Source organism: Ambystoma mexicanum, chromosome 9 (genome assembly GCF_040938575.1).
Source record: "Ambystoma mexicanum isolate Mex_15411 chromosome 9, UKY_AmexF1_1, whole genome shotgun sequence".
NCBI classification, from domain to species: domain Eukaryota; kingdom Metazoa; phylum Chordata; class Amphibia; order Caudata; family Ambystomatidae; genus Ambystoma; species Ambystoma mexicanum.
The window spans coordinates 25,037,717-25,059,270 of NC_090931.1; the positions used below are offsets into that span (position 1 = coordinate 25,037,717).

Consider the following 21,554-nt stretch of genomic DNA (forward strand, 5'->3'; position numbering starts at 1 on the left):
AGTAAGTGGAGAAGCCACGGCTGGACCCCCGGTGTCTGAAGGCCTGTGTGTGTCTTGGAGGCCAGCAGGCGGAACGCTCTCTGTTCATCACAGAATGCCGTTGCAAACATCACACAAGCTAGAGAGGCATCAGGACGTCGCCAGCCAATGTTGTACGAAGTTGCATAGCTTGCAAGAACGAATACACTGTATGTTAACATTGTATGCTGAAGGAACAGTGCGGCATTACAGAGAGTGGGGGCCAGCCCTATGCACGCTCTCCTGTTCCCAGGGGCGTTGCTGGGGGGGGGGCTAAGGGGGCTATAGCCCCTGATCTTTTGGTTGTAGCCCCGGCTAGAATCTCAGGAGCTACAGCCAAAAGACTAGCTAGCCCCCAGTCCCAACAGTGCCGACATCAGCTTAGCCCCGGGTCTTTTCCAGACCTAGCAACTCCCCTGCCTGTTCCCCTCCCAGTAGATGCATTGTGGGCTGGCAGGGGAAGGGGAGGGGAGAGGGATGAAGCTTCTGGACCAGGGATTCCCGAAGGCACGAGACACGTTCATTGGTGCCGTTCCCAGATACAAACGGAACGCTTGTCCAATAGCTTTCCATTCATCGAGTAATGATGTTATTTATGTAGCTCTGTCTCCACAGCTCATGACTGTACCAATGTCCATGAGATACATAATGCCAAGTTCTTACCAGGTACTGGACATGCAAAGAAGCCACGTTGGGTTATTTACCAAAGAACTACTTAGATTAAACCCCCTGCCCCCGTTTCATCGGTAGTGAGGGGGGGGCATCAGTCAGTGATCGGCTCCTGTCTAATCCTGGTTTTCCTGCCTCCCTTTCTTAGGTAACACTCTCACTGACGGCGAAGCGGATGGCAAAGAAAAACTGCCTTGTGAAGAACCTGGAGGCAGTGGAGACCCTGGGCTCCACCTCTGTCATCTGCTCGGACAAGACGGGAACACTCACCCAGAACCGAATGACGGTCGCCCACCTCTGGTTTGACAACCATATTCACTCAGCCGACACCAGTGAAGAACAAGCATGTAAGCATCTCGCTCCTCAGGATATCCTTAGGCCAAAGATTAGAACTCCTGACCCTTCCCTAATGCAGACCTGTGGTCGCCTCGCGCTCCTGTTCACATGCATTTGTTTAATGGCCTATATCCTGCAAAGCAATGCATTGGTGGTGGAGACTTGAAGAAGCCAGCCTTGTGTCCCTGGAATCTCTCAGAATGTTGTCTATATGTGACCACCAGCCATTACAGAGCTTCAATGTTCCTTCCCCATCCAGATCACTCCTTTGAGCAAAGCTCTGAAACGTGGACAGCTCTGTGCAGAATCGCTTCCCTTTGCAACCGAGCGGAGTTCAAACCAGGCCAAGACGGCGTGCCAGTTATGAAGGTACGAGGACCACCTTCTGCTTGCACGTGCCCACCTCATACATGATGTACACCCACAGGGCAATGACATAGATTCATGTGCCTGCATGCAGTCTGTGTGTGCCAATCTGGCCCATGCATTATGTCTGCACCCCTGGCATCCCCTTGGCCAATCCCTCCTCCCGTTAGTACCATGCCACATCACAGTAAGAGAAAACACTGTGGTGTCATGGCAAGTAAGTGCGCCTCCTGTAATTCTGCAGACAAGTGATGCACTTTGCATAGCCTGGGGGGCCAGTACTTACTGGGGCATGTGAAGACCAACATGAGGGCCGAGGAGCAGGAATGGGGAGAATGTTGAGCAAAGAGAGGGTGTTTGCTCCTTAGCTGGTGTTGGGGGTCAAGGTGTCTCTGTGCGTGACCCACCCCTCTGGCACAGGCATGGCATCCATTGAGACACTGTCTGCATGGGGGAATATGGGCGAGGGGAGTCCCATTCACAGCCCTGTGGAATGGCTGAACCTGTCCTGGGGAGTGGGGGTGGGGGGGGGGGTTCTTCCTGCTCGTCTGGATTTGATTTCTTCAGCACTGTCTTTCTTCGGTTGGCTTTCATTGCTCCCTGAATTCCTCAGGCGCTGGTGTCAAAATCCTTTCTCTCTCTCCTTTCATAAGCGCATTGTGGTTGGTGATGCTTCAGAAACTGCCCTGCTGAAGTTTTCGGAAGTGGTCACAGAGGATGTGATGAGCATCCGGAACAAGTACAGAAAAGTCTCAGAAGTTCCTTTCAACTCCACCAACAAGTTCCAGGTAAAGAAGCCGGCGCGCTGCCCCCTGAGCATTCCCTTGCGCTAGTCCTTCTTTCATTCTGACTGACTCTTTTCCCCCTCCCTGGTCACCAAGCGCTATATTGAGGTGCAATGTATGTGGCCAACTTCTCTGCTACTATTTATGTAATTCTGTTAATGACTACATCCCTTTCTTCGCCCACCGCACTTAACGTGCCAAGCATCTTGCTTCTTGGCACTTTGATCAGCTACCAATGAGCATGTTGAAAGGCACGCCTCAGTGGTTGCATTCACAGCAGGGCTTGACACGGGTTAATATGTCCGGGTTCGCGGACAGGGGCCCTTCCGGTTCAGTCTACTCCACCTTTTGACATGCTGCTGGCTGGCCAGCCAAACACAGGAGGGAGGGAGGGAGGGATGGAGAGAGGGAAGGAGGGAGAGAGGGAGGGATGGAGGGAGGGGGGAGGGAGGGAGTGAGGGATGGAGGAAGGAAGGGAGGGAGGGAGGGAGTGAGGGATGGAGGAAGGAAGGGATGGAGGAAGGAAGGGAGAGATGGAGAGAGGGAAGGAGGGAGGGAAGGAGGGAAGGAGGGAGGGAGGGAGGGAGTGAGGGATGGAGGAAGGAAGGGATGGAGGAAGGAAGGGAGAGATGGAGGGAGGGAGGTAGTGAGGGAGGGAGGGAGGGAGGGAGAGAGGGAAGGAGAGATGGAGAGAGGGAGGGAGCGAGGGAGGGATGGAGGGATGGAGGGAGGGAGGGGGGAGAATATATTATACGTATATCTATCTATCTCCTGGACATTTGTTTGTGTGCCAAGGCAGGATACGTAGCTTTGTAGTTGTCTCCTGAAAGTCTTGCATTTGAATGTTGAGGGCCAGAGAGTTCTAGGTTTTGTCATCCTCCAGTGGAAGGGTCGCCTTCGTTACCTTGAGCATGGTCCTGGTACAGTGACTTTCTTCGTCTAGTTCCTGAGCCTCCTGTGATTTTCGCGTTGTCACCCTCAAGTAAGGTGGCTTTTGCAAGTGGGTTGGTCTAAATGTAAAGCCACAGGTGAATTAATTGCAAGCACCCAAGAATAGCAAATGGAGGGTGAGTAGAAGGGGCCAGGAGCCATCAGAGAAATGTGTAAAAGCTGCAGGCTGCATAGAAATAATGTGTGCAGAAGTTGAAGGCACAGTATGGAGGAGGAATAGCAACGAAGACACTGAGATGGCAAACTTGTAATAACCAGCAGATGAGTATGCTGGAAGTGCTGCTGCGGAAGATCATGAGGGCCGCATGAAGAGTGTAACAGCACAGATGGTAGGAAAAGAAATACGCCAAACAAACTGCCTCCATCCGTGGACAGCCGCAGACTGCACAGGCAGACTTTGCCTGACTTCACCTGGACTTCGCCCAGGCCGGTTGTTATCTCACTGTCCAAGCTGATGGATTGGCTGAGTCAAGAGGGGGCATGGCCACAATGTCACTTAGCAACTGGGATGCCCACACTACCGCTGGAGGTCACCCTTCCGCTCAGTTCCCGTAGGTCACCCACCCATTCAGGTCCTTCAGGTTTATCACTGGGCGACCCTTCTCTTTCCTGTGCACTGGAAACACGTTGCTCACAAATTTGGGGCATCGTACTATGGTCCCTTTTGCTTCAAGTTGAGCTAGCTAGCTCTGTAGCAGCTTCCACTCTGCATGCAACATGTGAATGGGGCATGGCCTTGCTGCCTGGATCGGGGTTTGTATGAACTCAAGAAGAAAACCTTAGGCTGTCTGCAAAACCCATGCATTGCTGGAGAGCTTGCGCCAATTTAATAAAAATTGCATTGTTCTACCCCCTAATGGAGGATATTTCACAAGGCATTCTCTCACCTGGGGTTGCTCCGCTGGAGCCCCTGAAGAACCTTCCTCTTGTTGGGAAGATGGAACCTTGATGCCACGCTTCCCAGTGCTGGGCCCCAGCACTCTGGCGTCTTCGGAATGATGGAAAGCGACTGGTCAATTGACCCTTGTAACAAACGGTCCTGACAAAAACTCTGCCCGGAAAGATCTTCTTGACCAAGGCTTGAGCTTTCTGTAAAGAGGTCTATGTGCCGACAAATCTCCCCATCCCCTTCCCGAATGCCTCACCGAACAGGAGCCTTGGCTGCTTCACGGACTTCGTAGCAGGTGAGAGTGCTCAACTTGGCGTCGATCTTAAGGAGGAGGCCACTCCGTCTCTCTGAGGAAATCATGCAGTTGGCATTTCCCAGGAAGCCTGCTGCCCACTGGGCCCAGTTCGCTAGGATATCCGGGTCGACCTCTTTGCCTGTAACCCTGGTGCGTTCAGTCAGGTGCATAATTTTCGCTATAGGCCCTGTGTGGTTCAGCAGTTTCTCCTGGCAACTCTTTGAGGACCTAACCTTACCCTTTCAATGGTCTTTCAATGTTTTTTTGGATGAAAGTGATCATTTTGTTGGTCTAATTGGGGGTTTTGGCCACCTCGCCCATCAGATCCGGCTGAGGGCATTCCACCCTTATACTTATCCTGATGTCCTTGTCTAGGGGCTTCCTAATCCTCTGGGCCATTTACTTGGCCACCCTCAGTGATGGCTGCCAGTCTGAGGACTCGGGGTTCCTGATCTCGTCCAGATCAAACCTGTCTGATACTCTGTGTCTGAGACCTCCAGATTTTTCTTCTTCCTGGATTTCTTGCCACCCATGGGGACTGGTAGATCCTCCTTCAGCTTATGGTCCTCTCCTTTCGAGGAAGCTGTTGTATCAGGCGACTCTCCGCTGTGTCCCCATCTGTGTCGCCCCTATTATCTTGCCCTGGAATGGGGTTTCAGGAATCTTGGCATCCCTGACCGCTGAAGGAATGCGTCCTTTACCTTTCCGAAGGCGTCAGCAGCCTCTGGGACATTGTGTTCAGACCCGTAGTGATGGCCCGGGGAGCAGAAGAGGGCTTCTTCTTCTGGGCCGAGTTACTCCCTGTAGGCACCTCTCTTGAGCGGCAGTCTTTGCAGAGGTGCTTTGGGTACTTTTCTGGATACTTTTAGCTCCCTTCCCCAGGATAGTTTCTAGGGTGGCCAGTCTTTCTTGTGGTGTTCTGACCCCTTGTGCCCCTGCTTGCACCAAGGACTCACCAAGAACGTTTTTAAAATAGAGCGTCAGGTCACTCTCTGCTTGTTCCTCCTCGCTCCAGTCCAATTCCGACATGGTTGGTACTGAATCAGTGGGATTATATTCTGGTTCTGTGTGCCGCTGCCTGGACTAGCAGACTGAAGTGCTCGTTTCATGGCAGGGAGGCGGTTGATGCCGCTCCGATTATCTCTCATCACTATTGCCGACTACAACCGATTGGGTCCCCGGGCGTGCCTTGAAACGAGCATGGGTCCTGCTCGGCACCCTCAGCATGCAGTGCTAATCTCCAGTGCTGGGCGAATAACAGGATGTGTGGTCCGATGGACTGGTTGCGCTCAGTGCACACAGTGTGCTTAAGTGAAATGCTAGGCCAGTGACGACTGAAGGACAAAAGAAAATGGAGGAGGCACCCCTAAAACCTGTGCAGGATTGTCCTCCTCCCTCCCCCCCGGGTAAGGGGGAGGGGCTGGCCGAAGCACGGCAAAATGCCAAAAAGCTTGCAAAGGGCAACAAAGAAAAGGGGCAAGGATGTCCCTGTATAACGGGCAGCCTCCTTATTGCAGGAAGCATCCAGCTCCTGCATAGCAACGCCCACCTGTATTACAAGGAAGGATTTTGTTTGGAACCCACCCACCCTAAAAACAGGGCAGAGTTTGGGCAAGCCTGGTTGGCAACGTCGCAGGCGATGTGGCGGTGTTTGGGCAACAAAGCACAAGGGACAGACTCCGGATGAGCCAGGAGAAAGCCAGAAAGGGTTTTCGCTCTTCTCAGACCAGCGCCTCTTGGAAGCCTAAGCGGCACAGGGGTCTGGTGGTAACAATAAGGGCTCAGCTTCCTCCAAAGAAAAAGCGCTCTCCCCACCCAGGAACACCTGCAGGGGCAGGCGAGGCTTAGGCGCGAAGGGTTGGGAGAGTTGGGCCTACAGTGGACTTTTGGAAGGAAAGGGGGCAGCAGCTTGTTGGACATGGCGCAGTCGCTGCATCTTCAGAGCTATTTCCAATAATGTGTGCAGTGTGTTTTTTTATGAAGTTGTGGAAATAAATCTGCGGCCCTTTAATGCCAAAACAAGACAAGACTCACTCTGCACTTTACTGGGGGAACAGAGGAATGAGAATGTACTGTACTATGGTCCAAATGGACAGATGCACGGGCTATGCTCCTGCACACGAACAGATATAAAAACCTTACTGCTGCTATTCCATCGCGTGACCCACAATCACGCGCTGTTAGGCAGACAGTGGAAAACAGCTGCATAATCACAAGCAATGCATTAAATTCACTCAAATACACGCTCTTCAGTTTATATAGTACTTATAAAGACGAAGAAGGGCCATAGACAGGAAGTGGGTAGGAGGTTGCAGAGACAGGAAGTTGTGAAGATCTACAGAAATGGGAAAGGACTATAGGGCACTGTAGTTTTAAAAGAAATGTTGTTTTTGTCTTGACATAGAATGTTTGTATGACCAAACATGAATCAGACGGTTTCACTATTTTGCTAATTTCTCGGACGAAATGCACTTTAAGCTATATTGAAATTGAATATATTTTTGCAAAGGAAATGGGATGAAGTGGGAACTCAGTATGTGTGGCGTTATGGGCAATAATCCTTGAGAAACCTCGACGGCCCGATTGTAGTTTAAGAACCTACAGTGGTGAGTCTTCGACAGGGGTGCTGAGTACCTGGGTGCTGCGGGGCCCGAGCACCCCCCAGGAAAGTCCAATTTCGTGAAAGTCCCTATATGTTGCACATTCTGGCACCAGCCCCTGCCAGGAAAACCAATAGTCAACATCTCGGTTCTTCGATATGTTCGGATTGGAAATTATCCCACACTGGCACTGCTTTGCAGCTTTGTCCTCTCGAGAAGTCACAGTGGTAAAAACACTTTTTAAATAAATGCTTAAAATGGTGCATTGTAAAGTACTTTCTGTGAAAAATTTGGTAAAAAGCCACACAGTTTGCAATTGGGTTTGTTTGGTAGCACACGCAGAACCTTAGCAGATGGAAGCCAGCAACAGTGCCCCAGAGCATTTAAAGGATCTTTACTGTTCATTAAGGGTAAAGCTAAAAGGAATGCCATGCGCCAGCAGTCCCCGGCCCTACATTTAGTGGCCCCACCCCCTTCACACCCGCTCTCATACAACATGCAATTCATACATCAACCAACTCCTTGCATCCACGCATACATAAAAAACAACATACACACACACATACACGCACACATCCACGCACCCATACACACACATACATAAATGCTCCCATACATACACACATGCACTCACCCATAAACACACACATACATGCACCCATACACACACACATACATGCACACATCCACGCACTCATACCATGCCCACATACATGCACCCATACATGCACAAATGCACACACCCATACACGCACACATACATGCACACACACACACACCCATACACGCACACATCCATGCACCCATACACACACACACATATATGCACCCATATACGCACACATACATGCACCCATACATGCACACATGCACGCACCCATACACGCACACATGCATGCACACATACATGCACATACACACAAACATGCACGTGCCCATACAGGCACACATGCACGCACCCATACATGCACACATGCATGCACCCACACATGCACACATGCATGCTACTATACACAAACACATATATGCACACATGCCCGCACCCATACACGCACACATACATGCATTCAGAGACATTTCATTGGCATAATACATCAAATAATTTTCCTTACCTACTGTCACTCTGCGCACATGCTATGGCGTCACAGAGTAACGGACGGGCCGTCCCTACTGCCTGACTGACAGGAAAGGACTCATCCTCACAATCAGCGCGTGCACTTTGTTAGCACAATAATTAGAGGTGGTGGGGCCATCCTTCCACCACCCTACTGCCTTTCATTATTGCTCACTAGGTTTCTTGTGGAGCTGTTTAGGCTCTGCATAAAAACAAACAAGAAAAATCTTGGCAGAGGTACACACCCCTCTCAGAGGCAGGCAACACAGTCCCACAGTCCTGCATGCAACTCAAGCGATGGGGAGTTGGTGCACCACCCATAGCAATGAGCCGCACTGAGCAGTACCTTGTGTACAAAGTTGTTGACAATATGATTGGACCAGACATGCACGGGTGTATCCATGAGCCAAGGAGAGTCTTTACATGACAACCACAATAAAGCTTTCTTTCTTGGGGTATACAGGACCTGCAGATGGTATCGTCTGTTCCTGTCTTCATCCCTGCATGAAAGTCACATTGACCGGCTGCTCCTTCTTTTAACCTGCGCACGAGAACATCTCCTGATCGTTGACAGTCTATTTCTTATACACCAGTGCATGGGGGAGCACTGCAGGTGCAGTGACCTGGCACTTGAACTCTAGAGATGAGTCAGGCAATGGAAGATGCACCATGTCCTGAGGAAGGGACCCTAGAGCCACTTAACGCTGCTCTGCATTTCTTCCAAGATTTAGTACATTGGTAACAGGATTTGCAAAGCGCAGCCTTCACCTTGACGAGGCATCTTGATGCCATATTGCGCCCAGTATATGTGCAGAAAAGCCTCAATAGATTCCTCTAGAAGTGTTGTAATCCTCTTCATGTTGCGACCCGCAGCTCTCCATACACGACCAGGGAGACCCCAATGATAAGCGCTTTCTGATGGTGATGAAAGGGGCCCCGGAGCGGATCTTGGACCGATGCAGCACAATCTTGATGGGTGGTCAGGAGCTCCCCTTGGACGAGGAAATGAAGGACGCATTCCAAACCGCCTACATGGAGCTTGGAGGCTTGGGAGAGAGAGTACTTGGTGAGTACCTGAGTAATGCCACGAGGAACTGTGCACAATGCTCCATCTGCAAACGTGCACGTCATGAGCTATTTCACTGTAAAGGCCTGCTCACTGACACCCTCACGCATTGCACTGAACAGAACGGGCCAGCGTTGGCTCCAGTGATATCAAGCAATGCATGGGCGATCCCTCTGTGATACAAAAGGATAGTTGAAAATGGCTTGTAGAACGTGTGTCTGTGTGTGTGCATATGTGTGTGAACTTATGCTTCTTTAGTAACGTACATGCAATGGATGGGTTCACAGAATAACTCTGAGTCCAAATAATCGAACCAACTCAGGAAGATGGCAAAGGTTGCTGTTTTAGTAACAACCATCTAAAACAGGGAGGTTACAACAGACATCAATGGACGTTCACTCAGCTCTCATTAATTTTCTTATTAAACATTGACTTTATACTAAAAATATGTCAGAGGTGACGCCATCCTACGTGGCAAATAAGAAAAACCTACAAGCGATTATAATTGGTTCAAGGGGAACATCTAAGTACACTTTCTATAAGGACTAGGACTGTGATTGGCTGCCCTTCTGTTAGGTGGACAACTTATGCCTACCTCTAAAACATGTCATCTCCAACACTATTAAGCACACGGTTTATCATTGTTTTTCAAAATATAAGGCCCTTCGTTATACGCCCCTTTACAATTGGTCAGCATGCTTTTGCCATGTCTGGAACATTCGGTTCACTTAGCAGCATGTAAGCTCAGATCCAGGTGCCAGGAGGTGGACTTTAATTTACCTCCCCACCCAATCAGCCCAACATCTCCCATGCCTTCTGCCATGATGATTGTCTTTGAACTTGGCCTTGCAAAGTATCCTTGTCTGCGAGAATATATGGGAGTACAGGCACTCACTATCGTTGTTCTAGGACTCCAAGCTCAACTCTATTTTTATCCTTGGCTCACATGACAGGAGACCACGATTTGGTCTATTCTGCAGTATTTAAATGTCTTAAACGAATAAAACGTCACACACTTGGTGTTCATTCTTTGTCTCTTAATAAGGGATGACTCATCCTTCGCACATTCCCTGCTTCAAGAATAGATAACTGACCTTGGATGCTTCAGTTTTGATGCCAGGCCAGACAGCCACACCAGGGGGTTCCACAGTATCAGCTTATTATTGTTGCGACACAGTTCTCGGCTTTTCTTCTCTGTGGGTCCTGGCTTACTTGAATTTATGACACTGATGTCCAGCTTCTATACAATGGTGGCTTCACCTGAGGTCTATTCACTACATATAGCCAGCTTCTATGATGTTTTGGTCTACTTGCGTTTTAGAGTCTGTACAATTATTGAATGGTTGTTTTTCTGAAGCACTTTGCACATGTGCAATCTTCTCTACGCATACGGAAGTTTACTTGTTTCTTCAGTTCTTCATCAGGTTCTGTAAGGTCTATGCATTCTCTTCAGCCATTATTCTCAGGACGTCACGCTTGTCTCTTGTAACGTCACTAGCTTCTCCCTTTTTCTCCTTTGCATATCCCTTCAGGGAGTTCCTCTGTCAGATTGTCGTCTCTTCGCGGATACATTCGATAGGGTTTCCTCAGTGGATATCTTTTTTGAAAGATTTTCTGCGGTATTGGCACAACTGCTAGTGTCAAACATTGCACAGTCTCATGCTTCCAACATATAGGAGGTAGAGGGTGGGATTTCCTGCAGAGGCATGTAGCTGCTCCTCTACATGTGTGCATGTGTGTACATGTATCTGTGGGTGTGCATGTTTGTGCATGTGTGTTTCTGTGCGTGTGTGCACATACACGTGTGCGTGTAAGTGTTGGTCTGTATCTATGTGTGCTTGCATGTGTGCATGCGTGTGAACGTGCGAGTGTGTGTGTGTGTGTGTTTAGTGTATGTCCTGCAGTGTTGATGCTGTATTTGTGTATCCATTTTGTGCAATGTGAACATGCTATCACACATTGCATTCTTGTACTCATGTTCACTATATCTTGGGTCTCATATATTATGGTAAGGGCAGTACCCTTAGTGGTCACGTCATATTGCAGCCTCTCCTAGAAAAGTGTATGATATCTAAGCTGACTGCACCCAGCGCGTCTGCCTTTCCTGACCTATGACATGTAGTTTACATGCTAATAAGAGAGCACATGACTACTGAAGCATGAAATAGAAGAATGGGGGAGAATGAAAGGGAAATGATCGGACAGGACAATCTCAAGTCAATGCAAGATAATCCTATACTCTTCTTCATGTTGGATCACTCACTAATCGGCTTTCCCCTTCTATTGCAAGGTTTCTGCCACCTCTACCTGCCCGAAGATGAGTTCCCGGACACATATCCTTTTGATACGGACACCATGAACTTCCCTACCTCGGGCCTTTGCTTTGTAGGGCTCATGTCCATGATTGATCCACCACGCTCCACCGTCCCAGATGCCATCGCTAAATGCCGCAGTGCGGGAATCAAGGTATGGACAGCTCTGCCGCTCCTGGTGGGAGATCTTTATGGCTTAGCCAGCAATTGTTGCGTCTTCATAATCCCCACTTCTGAAAGAAGACCTTTCTACAATATCCCAAAAATGGAACACATGGTTTGGAGACTCCTTTAGGTCACAGTCAATAGCGAACATTGTCGCATGGATGGTAAGAATGATTTCAAGTGATTGGCAAAGAAAACCCATTGCGACCAGATTGGAAGACCAACAGTGGGCTCTAATATTGCATGCCCGCGTCATTGCAAGCTTTCCATACTCACATCTGTCCGATATACCATTGACACCTATTAATGGGCTTGACCACTAACTTATGGATCAGTCATGGCCTGACCTGTTACAATCGAATTTTCCCAACTTAAATCATGTTCGTGCCTAACCCTAGACACGTTGCTGAGTTGTTCAGAAATGGGAAGCTCATAGTATGTGTTCCCCTCCGCAAGGTTTTGAAGAGGTGTCACCTCTTCGCCCCTGGGTGTTCAGGGGTGAACCAGATATTCCATGTCTCCTTTTCTCTTCACCTGCCACTCACAGTGGGCTGCCATCCATAAGCTCCACCTGGCAGCACCGCACATGGCAACCACCACGTGTGTGTCTTCTCTACATCTTGCCCAGGCCCATCATGTGACATTTCCTTTACCCCCTTCAGGTCATTATGGTCACGGGGGATCATCCAATCACAGCAAAGGCCATCGCTAAGAGTGTCGGAATCATTTCAGCCAGCAATGAGACTGTGGAGGACATTGCTGCTCGCTTGAACATTTCTATTGATAAAGTAAATAAAAGGTGAGCAAGCACTGTGTCCTGCATCCCCCTTCCCATAGGCTGAAATAACTCAAGGCCCCACCCATCCATTCTCATGGTGACCATACCCAACCTATGTCTTCCCTTCTTTATTAAAGAATTTTACCTTCAGTATCTTCTTCAAAACAAGCCAATCTGGTCTCTTCCTTCTCAATGTTCTCATTTTAGGCATCTCATGCTCTTGCCATACAGTTTTACTTCCCTCACAATATGACCTTTCACCAAACATTTCTCAATTTCAATAAGTATGTGTTCTTTCAGCATCCAGCCCTCCCTGGAAACAGCTCTCCTTCCCCTGAACCTTCTCACCTTCTTGCCAACTGGTCTTGCAAGTGCCATGTCACGCATGTGGAGTCCAGCAATGGCATTGCCCAAGCTTTCTTGAGTGGCTAGAGTAAGATAGGAGGAGTGTTTCCTCACTGTGTCTTGTCCACTTCCCCATTTTCCTCAGGGATGCGAAGGCTGCCGTTGTGAACGGAGCGGAACTGAAGGACATGAGCTTGGAACAGTTGGATGACATCTTGGCCCACCACACGGAGATCGTCTTCGCCCGCACCTCCCCTCAGCAAAAACTGATCATCGTGGAGGGTTGCCAGAGAATGGTAAGTGGAAAGTGCAATGCCCTATCCCTCATGCTGCCAACCAGTGCCCCACTTGATGATGTGCACAGATCGCCAGACACATGCACAGTGTATGGTTCCAAGCAGTGCTTATTATGGAAGGTGGCCACACTGTGCCGCGGTGGCAACATTCTCTATGTGCGCAAACACCTGGATACTGATTAGAATCTCTTTCTACCTGAATATGTGTTACTATCGCAAATGTTTTGGCTCTTTGTCCTTTGCTTCTCAAAGTTTCAAAGAAATTGTATGGGGTAAACTCTCCCATAGAGGGATGTGTGTTGCTCTGTCAGAAGACGTTTCCTTCAAGTGCGGAGGTGGCAGGCGTAACCAGTGGCACAACACTACTTCTTCTAGGCACTGTAAACTAAAGATAGACTTGGCTCCTGGGAATGTCCTCTGTATGTAGTGCAGTAATGACCCAACGCTGGGATTCTGACATTCAAAAGCACATGTATGTTCAGTCGTAAAACGAATGTAAATAGTCCTAAGCGCCAGACAGGTCTACATACATTCAAGATCCTCTATAATCCTTGCAGAGAAGTAAAGAAGACCCCAGCTACAGGTCTGTCCCCTCGAGGGATTGCTATTGGCCTTCGCTTGCTGCTGTTGGATCCCTGCTAAAGTTGTGATCATGTACAGTCTCTTGCAGAGATGAAAGACTGCATTGGAGATCAGTGCACAGCGGGTATGTGTGTACCTGCCCTGATTATAATCCCATAACATTCAGGTGTAGGGTCTCTCCATCACGGTCAATGGGACGTGTGATGGAGTGACCGTGTGCTCATCATCACGCGGGCCTGTCAATAATGCCCCCAGTCCCCAAACAAAGCGATACAAGGGACCGTGATATCCCCAAGGGACAGTGATATCCCCAAGGGACAGTGATATCCCCAGGCCATGTCACTCAACATGGGTCGTGAAGCCCACAGTTCAGGTGCTATGCCTCTGTGTCAGAGGGAAAACCTGGAATGGATCTTGGAGAGTCAACTAATGATTCCGGAGGAGGAAGACTATGGTGAAAGTCTAATCAAGATTTTGACGATGCTGGAGAACATGGCCTATACTCCCTAGTTTTCCGGGCCCATCCAACACAAGGACTACATCTCCCATCATTCTACTCTTTAGTAGAGGGGAAACATGCAAGTGGTTAGGGAAAATGCAGTTATGAATTCATCCGCAGAAAGTCTATGGGGAGCGCCTCGGCCTCCACACCCCCACAAAAATGCTTTTCACACCCGAGAGATGGCTATCACAAGGAAATTGGTATATGATATGCCAGAGAGAGGCACCACTCCAGCCACTCAGAGCTCTATATGAGGGCAGCTCCCAAAATAGCCATGAAAGCAAGACTGGCGGCGCAGAACCGTTGAGACCTGCTGGAGAAAGAGAGCAGGACTGAAAGAAGATGAAGACCCCAGAGGAGTAGAATGAAGATATCCTGTACGGTCTGGCGAAAAGGCAGGGATAGTGCAGAGGAAGGAGGCGGATTCTGAGATGAGGAAAGGGGAGGTGATCCAGGAGAAGAGGAGGGAGGCGGTCATACAGGACCGGTGGAGGATAGACAGGAGACGACGGAACTATAACAGAGAAGTGCGGAGGAGAGGAGGTGGTGTAAGGAAAGAGGAGAAGAGAAGAACTCCCATCAGGAGGAGAAGGGGGTGAGCAGGAGAGTTTACCCCAAGAGAGGAAGAGGATGAGTGTGGTAGCTAAACCCTGGGGAGAAGAGCCTGAGGAAGAGGCCAATGAACAGATGGAGACCCACTACTAAAGACAGGGTCAAGGTGGATACCAAGGCAGGGGCCGAGAGAAAGAAGATAGAAGTCGAGACCAAAGAGGAAGGGAAAGGAAACGTGGCTGCAACTCCAGCAAAGGGAAGGAAACAGAGGAAAGACTGAAATGAGAGACAAAGGCAAAGCCCGAAGTGTAAAGGCCAAGACTCTGACCCCGGGATTAGACACAAGAAAATGGAATCAAAGCCCCGGCCGAGGAAATGGAAAAGTGATGTCTGACCCAAGGGGAGGGCAGAGAAAGCATGGGCAGGGGATCTAACCCAGAAAAGGGCATAGACCAATCAAAAGGAAGTGCAGAGAACACAGGGGGAAATTCTCAGACCCAGAAAAAGGCACGGAAGGTGAAGGTTGATGTCTCAAACAAGGGGAGGGCAGGGAAAGCAGGGGCGGAGGTTCTGACCCAGAAAAAGGCATACAAGGTGAAGACCGAAACTGAACCAAGGGGAGGGCAGAGAAAGCATGGGCAGGGGATCTAACCCAGAGAAGGGCATAGAGAGTGAAGACTCATGTACTAATCAAATGGAAGGGCATGGAAAGAGAGGACGGAGGCTCTGACCCAGAAAAGGAAGAGAAATGGAAGACAGATGCCCAATGTTTACATGGAAGATATGCCTTGTCACGCCTGTGTGTATGTTGACCTTTTAGGTGGTAGGAGAGGGTTGTGTTGGCATCACGCCCATGCTTACAATATTCAAGATCTCTTGTGAACATGACACTCATTCCAAGTGGCATCTTGCAATCAGTCCGATAGGCGCAGACTCCTTTCTGTACAGGTGTGTTCCTATTGCCCCGCTCACGACTCACTTCTCTCCTCTTCCAGAACGCTGTGGTGGCAGTGACCGGCGATGGCGTCAATGACTCCCCGGCTCTGAAGAAAGCAGACATTGGCATTGCCATGGGCATATCAGGCTCAGACGCAGCCAAGAACGCAGCGGACATGATTCTCCTGGATGACAACTTTTCCTCCATTGTCACCGGTGTAGAAGAAGGTATTTGATTGGTTGATCATCTTGCCTTGCTTTCCTTGTGCATTAGTAGCTTGCAGGTCACAGAACAGAGACATGCTGCACGACCATCACAATCTGTCGATGTATATGTCCTTTGGAACTATACACACTCCTAAAGCAGTATCTATCTTAATGTTCATAGCCCTGCCCATCTGGCACACTTGAGCCAGTCTTCCCTAATGCAGGTGGATTTGCCCCTAGAGCTCTGCTTGATGCCCCTCTCTTAAGACCTGGCACGCCTAGTACTTTACCTATAAGCTGACAGTGATTTCCCTGAAATTCCTGCCTGGCTCTGTCGGAGATTGGTGGGTCAGAAGGTCTCTCCATCACTCTGCCTCTGCCTACTGGGCTCTGTCTCTGCCCAGCCTGTCTCATTGGGAATGCCCCTCTCTGCGTCTCTCTCCTTGTACCTATACCTTGTTGGCATGGCACCGATCTCTCAGGGAATGCCCCTCTCTGAGCCTCTCTCCTTGTACCTATACCTTGTTGGCATGGCACCGATCTCTCAGGGAATGCCCCTCTCTGAGCCTCTCTCCTTGTACCTATACCTTGTTGGCATGGCACCGATCTCTCAGGGAATGCCCCTCTCTGAGCCTCTCTCCTTGTACCCATAGTGTGTTGGCATGGTGCTGATGCCCCGGCGCATGCCATCTCTGTACTTCCTGTTTTCGATATATGGCATAAAAGACATCACACCAGGGTTGAACAATACTTCATCTGTTCGCAGGTCGTCTCATTTTTGACAACATTAAGAAATCCATCGGGTACACCCTCACCAAGAATATTGCGGAACTCTGCCCATTCCTCATCTACATCATCGCTAGCGTGCCAATGCCCATTGGTACCATCACCATACTCTTCATCGACTTGGGCACGGATATTGTGAGTATTGTGTTGTGCTTCTGCCGGGGCCCTGTGTTTAGAGGCTGGCCCTCTACTGAGACCCGGAAGAACTTCTTATTTTGCTTTTTAGATTCCATCGGTGTCCTTTGCCTATGAGAGAGCCGAGCGCGACATCATGAACAGGAGCCCGCGTCGTAAGAACATCGACCGGCTCGTCAATCAGAACCTTGCTGTCTATGCCTACCTACAGATCGGTAAGTTCCTTGCCTGGCTTAGATGAATGTGCGACCCAGACCCAGGCGAGAGCTGGACACCTCGAAGAGATTCCAATCCTGGCTCACTGAGCCCCAGAACCCTTGGACTGCTAAGAGCGTGGTAGAGTTGGAAGACCCCTTGCTTCTGCTCCTCTGATGTGAGTCTTACGAATAGTGGGGACCTTGTGTATAAAGAAACCTCTAGCGGGTTACTTCCTCACATGGCTCAGAAGCTGCTTACGGAAAGCCATATGATCTCTTTTCAGAGATTAGAAGGCAGTGGCGAATTAATCACTGCTGTCCAGTGGGTTAAGATGGGGGACCTCCGGGCTTGGAGTGCCACCGCCTTCACTGGTGGCTGCCTAGCTTTAATCGGGACCGCAGAGCATTTGCTTGAGCAGTTTGTGTATCGGGACATGCACTGGAGGAGGAGTCAGAGGAAGAGGAGGAGTGAGAGGAAGAGGAGGAGTGAGAGGAAGAGGAGGAGTGAGAGGAAGAGGAGGAGTGAGAGGAAGAGGAGGGGACAGAGGAAGAGGAGGGGTAAGAGGAAGAGGAGGAGTGAGAGGGAGAGGAGGAGTGAGAGGAAGAGAAGGAGTGAGAGGAAGAGGAGGAGTCAGAGGAAGAGGAGGAGTGAGAGGAAGAGGAGGAGTGAGAGGAAGAGGAGGAGTGAGAGGAAGAGGAGGAGTCAGAGGAAGAGGAGGGGTAAGAGGAAGAGGAGGAGTGAGAGGGAGAGGAGGAGTGAGAGGAAGAGAAGGAGTGAGAGGAAGAGGAGGAGTCAGAGGAAGAGGAGGAGTGAGAGGAAGAGGAGGAGTGAGAGGAAGAGGAGAGCAGGAGGTGACCCCAGCCTCGCAGAGATGCTGGACCCTCATCCAAGAGAGGATTGAAAGGAAGGGGATTGTGATATGTCTTTTTTAGTCCTATCCTGAGGGTGCTGGCCTGATGACCTCTGTGTACCCTCTGTGAGTGAGGGTCCGCAGCAGGCACTACGCTCAGGGACCCTCAGAGCTGCGACTCTATGTCTGTTGGACCTGCGTTGGATGTCGGCAAATGTGGTGGAGTCCAGAGTGGCTGGGAGAGCCTCTCAATCGTTGACGCATGTTTCTAACACACAGCATGTTTCCTCCTCAGGTATCATCCAGTCAGTGGGGGCGTTCATGACGTACTTCACCGCCTATGCCGAGCACGGCTTCTGGCCCAGTACCTTGCTCGGGATACGTGTTCCCTGGGAGAACGTGAACAATCGGGACTTGGAGGACAGTTATGGCCAGGAATGGGTGAGAGCACGAGTTACTCTGCATGCAACTGCTTTAGTATCATAACAGGTCCCTTCAGATCTGGCCTCCCGCCATGCCAGAAGCTTGGTGGCACTGTGGCCATATTAACCCCTCAGAGGTATGCATTGCTGTATCAGTGCTCAGTGCAGAGGCTGCAACCCATGGCAGAGACCCCTTGCTAGTGTGCCACACTGTGTGCCCCGCTGGGAAGGCAGGGCAGCAAGTAACAGAGGGTCCCCGGATAACATGAAGAGAGCACGTGCCATCCTAGTAACTTTCCCGGGGCCAATGTCTGGCCAGAGAGAGATGGGGGCGCCGGGCCTCCTGCAACAGGGCTCCCCGTGTCACTATTAGTGACATCCTCAATAAATACTCCAGAATAGGACAAGAACAGGTGCATCTCCCTGACTCCCCTCCACTGAGTGTCAGGGCTGACCAGGGGGCTAGGCCGCAGGTCGCTACCCGGATGCCCCCCTACATATGAGTGCATAGTAGTGACCCACCCCCTCTCCCACTTGCCCTTTCTGCCGTCAGTAGGGGCTTCATGTCATTTTGCCGAAAAACAGAATTATTTTATTTTATTTGGGGGTCGGGAGGTCTCCCGCATTCCCCCCTTGCCCTTCACTACTAATAACCCAAACTCCTCTGCCCCCCGCCCCCTTTTAACCCCTTAGCCCAGAAGGACATCTGTGCATGCTTTTCTCCAGTGCTGCCAGGACCCCAGCAGGACCCTCCTTGCCGGTCAGTCCAGCGGCAGAGACTGGGGCAGGGGCATGGCCAGCAGCCAGCAGCCAGCTCAGGTCACTGCCATGCGCCTCTTCTAGGTCAGGTGGGCAAAAGGTTCCGTCTCTTAAATAGTGACTGAGTCTGGGGTCACGAGGACTTGCCCTCCCAATACCACTACCCACAAAGGGGTATCCCCTGGGGTTGACCGCTCGGTTCCCTTCGACTTAAGAGACCGAATCGAGCATTGGACTATGGAAGGGGGTGATCATGCGGGCATCACAATCTCACTCCCTTTACGCACAGGGCACTGCATTCTCACTCACTTTACTACCAGCGCACTGCATTTTCACTCACTTTATTCCCAGGGCACTGCATTCTCACTCCATTTACTCCCAGGGAACTACATTCTCGCTCACTTTACTCCCAGGGCACTGCATCCTCACTCCATTTTCTCCCAGGGCACTGCATTTTCACTCACTTTACTCCCAGCGCATCGCATTATCACTCTCTTTACTCCGAGGGCACTGCATTTTCACTCACTTTACTCCCAGGGCACTGCATTCTCACTCACTTTACTCCTAGGCCACTGCATGTTCACTCACTTTACTCCCAGGGCACTGCATGTTCACTCCCTTTACTCCCAGGGCACTGCATTATCACTCCCTTTACTCCCATTTCACTGCATCCTCACTCCTTTACTCCCTGGGTACTGCATCCTCACTCCCTTTACTCCCAGGGCACTGCATTCTCACCCCCAGGACACTGCATTCTCACTCTCTTATTCCCAGGGCACTGAATCCTCACTTCCTTTACTCCCAGGGCACTGCATGTGCACTCATTTACTCCCAGGACATCACAGTCTCACTCCCTTTACTCCCATGGCACTCAATTCTCACTCCCAGGACACTGCATTCTCACTCCCTTTACTCCCAGGACACTGCATTCTCACTCCCTGTACTCCCAGGGCACTGCATGTTCACTCCCTTTACTCCCAGGACATCACAGTCTCACTCCCTTTACTCCCAGGACACTGCATTCTCACTCCCTTTACTCCCAGGCACTGAATCCTCACTCCCTTTACTCCCAGGGAACTGCATGTTCACTCCCTTTACTCCCAGGACATCACAGTCTCACTCCCTTTACTTCCAGGACACTGCATGTTCACTCCCTTTACTCCGAGGACATCACAGGCTCACTCCCTTTACTCCCAGGGCACTGCATTCTCACTCCCAGGACACTACATGTTCATCCTTTACTCCCAGGGCACTGCATTCTCACTCTGTTTACTCCCGGGACACTGCATTCTCACTCCAGGACACTGCATTCTCACTCCCTTTACTCCCAGGGCACTGCATTCTCACTCCCAGGACACTGCATTCTCACTCCCTTTACTCCCAGGGCACTGAATCCTCACTCCCTTTACTCCCAGGGCACTGCATGTTCACTCCTTTACTCCCAGAACATCACAGTCTCACTCCCTTTACTCCCAGGCACTGCATTCTCACTCCTAGGACACTGTATTCTCACTCCCTGTACTCCCAGGGCACTGCATGTTAACTCCTTTACTCACAGGACATCACAGTCTCACTCCCTTTACTCCCAGGGTACTGCATCCTCACTCCCTTTACTCCCAGGGCACTGCATTCTCACTCCATTTACTCCCAGGGCACTGCATTCTCACTCCCTCTACTACCAGGGCACTGCATGTTCATTCCTTTACTCCCAGGACATCACAGTCTCACTCCCTTTAATCCCAGGACACTGCATTCTCACTCCCTTTACTCCCAGGACATCACAGTCTCACTTCCTTTACTCCCAGGGCACTGCATTCTCACTCCCGGGACACTGCAGTCTCACTCCCTTTACTCACAGGACACTGCATTCTCACTCCCTCTACTCCCAGGGCACTGCATGTTCACTCCTTTACTCCCAGGACATCACAGTCTCACTCCCTTTACTCCCAGGGCACTACATTCTCACTCCCTGTACTCCCAGGGCACTGCATGTTCACTCCTTTACTCCCAGGACATCACAGTCTCACTCCCTTTACTCCCAGGCACTGCATTCTCACTCCCAGGACACTGTATTCTCACTCCCTGTACTCCCAGGGCACTGCATGTTCACTCCTTTACTCCCAGGACATCACAGTTTCACTCCCTTTACTCCCAGGGTACTGCAGCCTCACTCCCTTTACTCCCAGGGCACTGCATTCTCACTCCCTTTACTCCCAGGGCACTGCATTCTCACTCCCTCTGCTACCAGGGCACTGCATGTTCATTCCTTTACTCCCAGGACATCACAGTCTCACTCCCTTTACTCCCAGGGCACTGCATTCTCACTCCCAGGACACTACATGTTCATCCTTTACTCCCAGGGCACTGCATTCTCACTCCGTTCACTCCCGGGACACTGCATTCTCACTCCAGGACACTGCATTCTCACTCCCTTTACTCCCAGGGCACTGCATTCTCACTCCCAGGACACTGCATTCTCACTCCCTTTACTTCCAGGGCACTGAATCCTCACTCCCTTTACTCCCAGGGCACTGCATGTTCACTCCTTTACTCCCAGGCCATCACAGTCTCACTCCCTTTACTCCCAGGCACTGCATTCTCACTCCCAGGACACTGTATTCTCACTCCCTGTACTCCCAG

At 50.4% G+C, this 21,554-nt stretch overlaps 1 protein-coding gene across 1 annotated transcript in view; it reads left to right on the top strand.

Annotated features, from left to right (window-relative positions):
* Positions 1–21,554, top strand: part of LOC138487621 (potassium-transporting ATPase alpha chain 2-like) — a 148,026-nt gene that overhangs the window by 100,057 nt on the left and 26,415 nt on the right. The window contains exons 9-19 of the mRNA XM_069614104.1: positions 836–1,034; positions 1,283–1,392; positions 2,043–2,177; positions 8,897–9,089; positions 11,380–11,555; positions 12,229–12,365; positions 12,835–12,985; positions 15,617–15,785; positions 16,531–16,685; positions 16,777–16,900; positions 18,029–18,174. Of these exons, the coding sequence (XP_069470205.1) occupies positions 836–1,034; positions 1,283–1,392; positions 2,043–2,177; positions 8,897–9,089; positions 11,380–11,555; positions 12,229–12,365; positions 12,835–12,985; positions 15,617–15,785; positions 16,531–16,685; positions 16,777–16,900; positions 18,029–18,174 (1,695 nt within the window). The remainder of the gene's footprint in view (positions 1–835; positions 1,035–1,282; positions 1,393–2,042; positions 2,178–8,896; positions 9,090–11,379; positions 11,556–12,228; positions 12,366–12,834; positions 12,986–15,616; positions 15,786–16,530; positions 16,686–16,776; positions 16,901–18,028; positions 18,175–21,554) is intronic.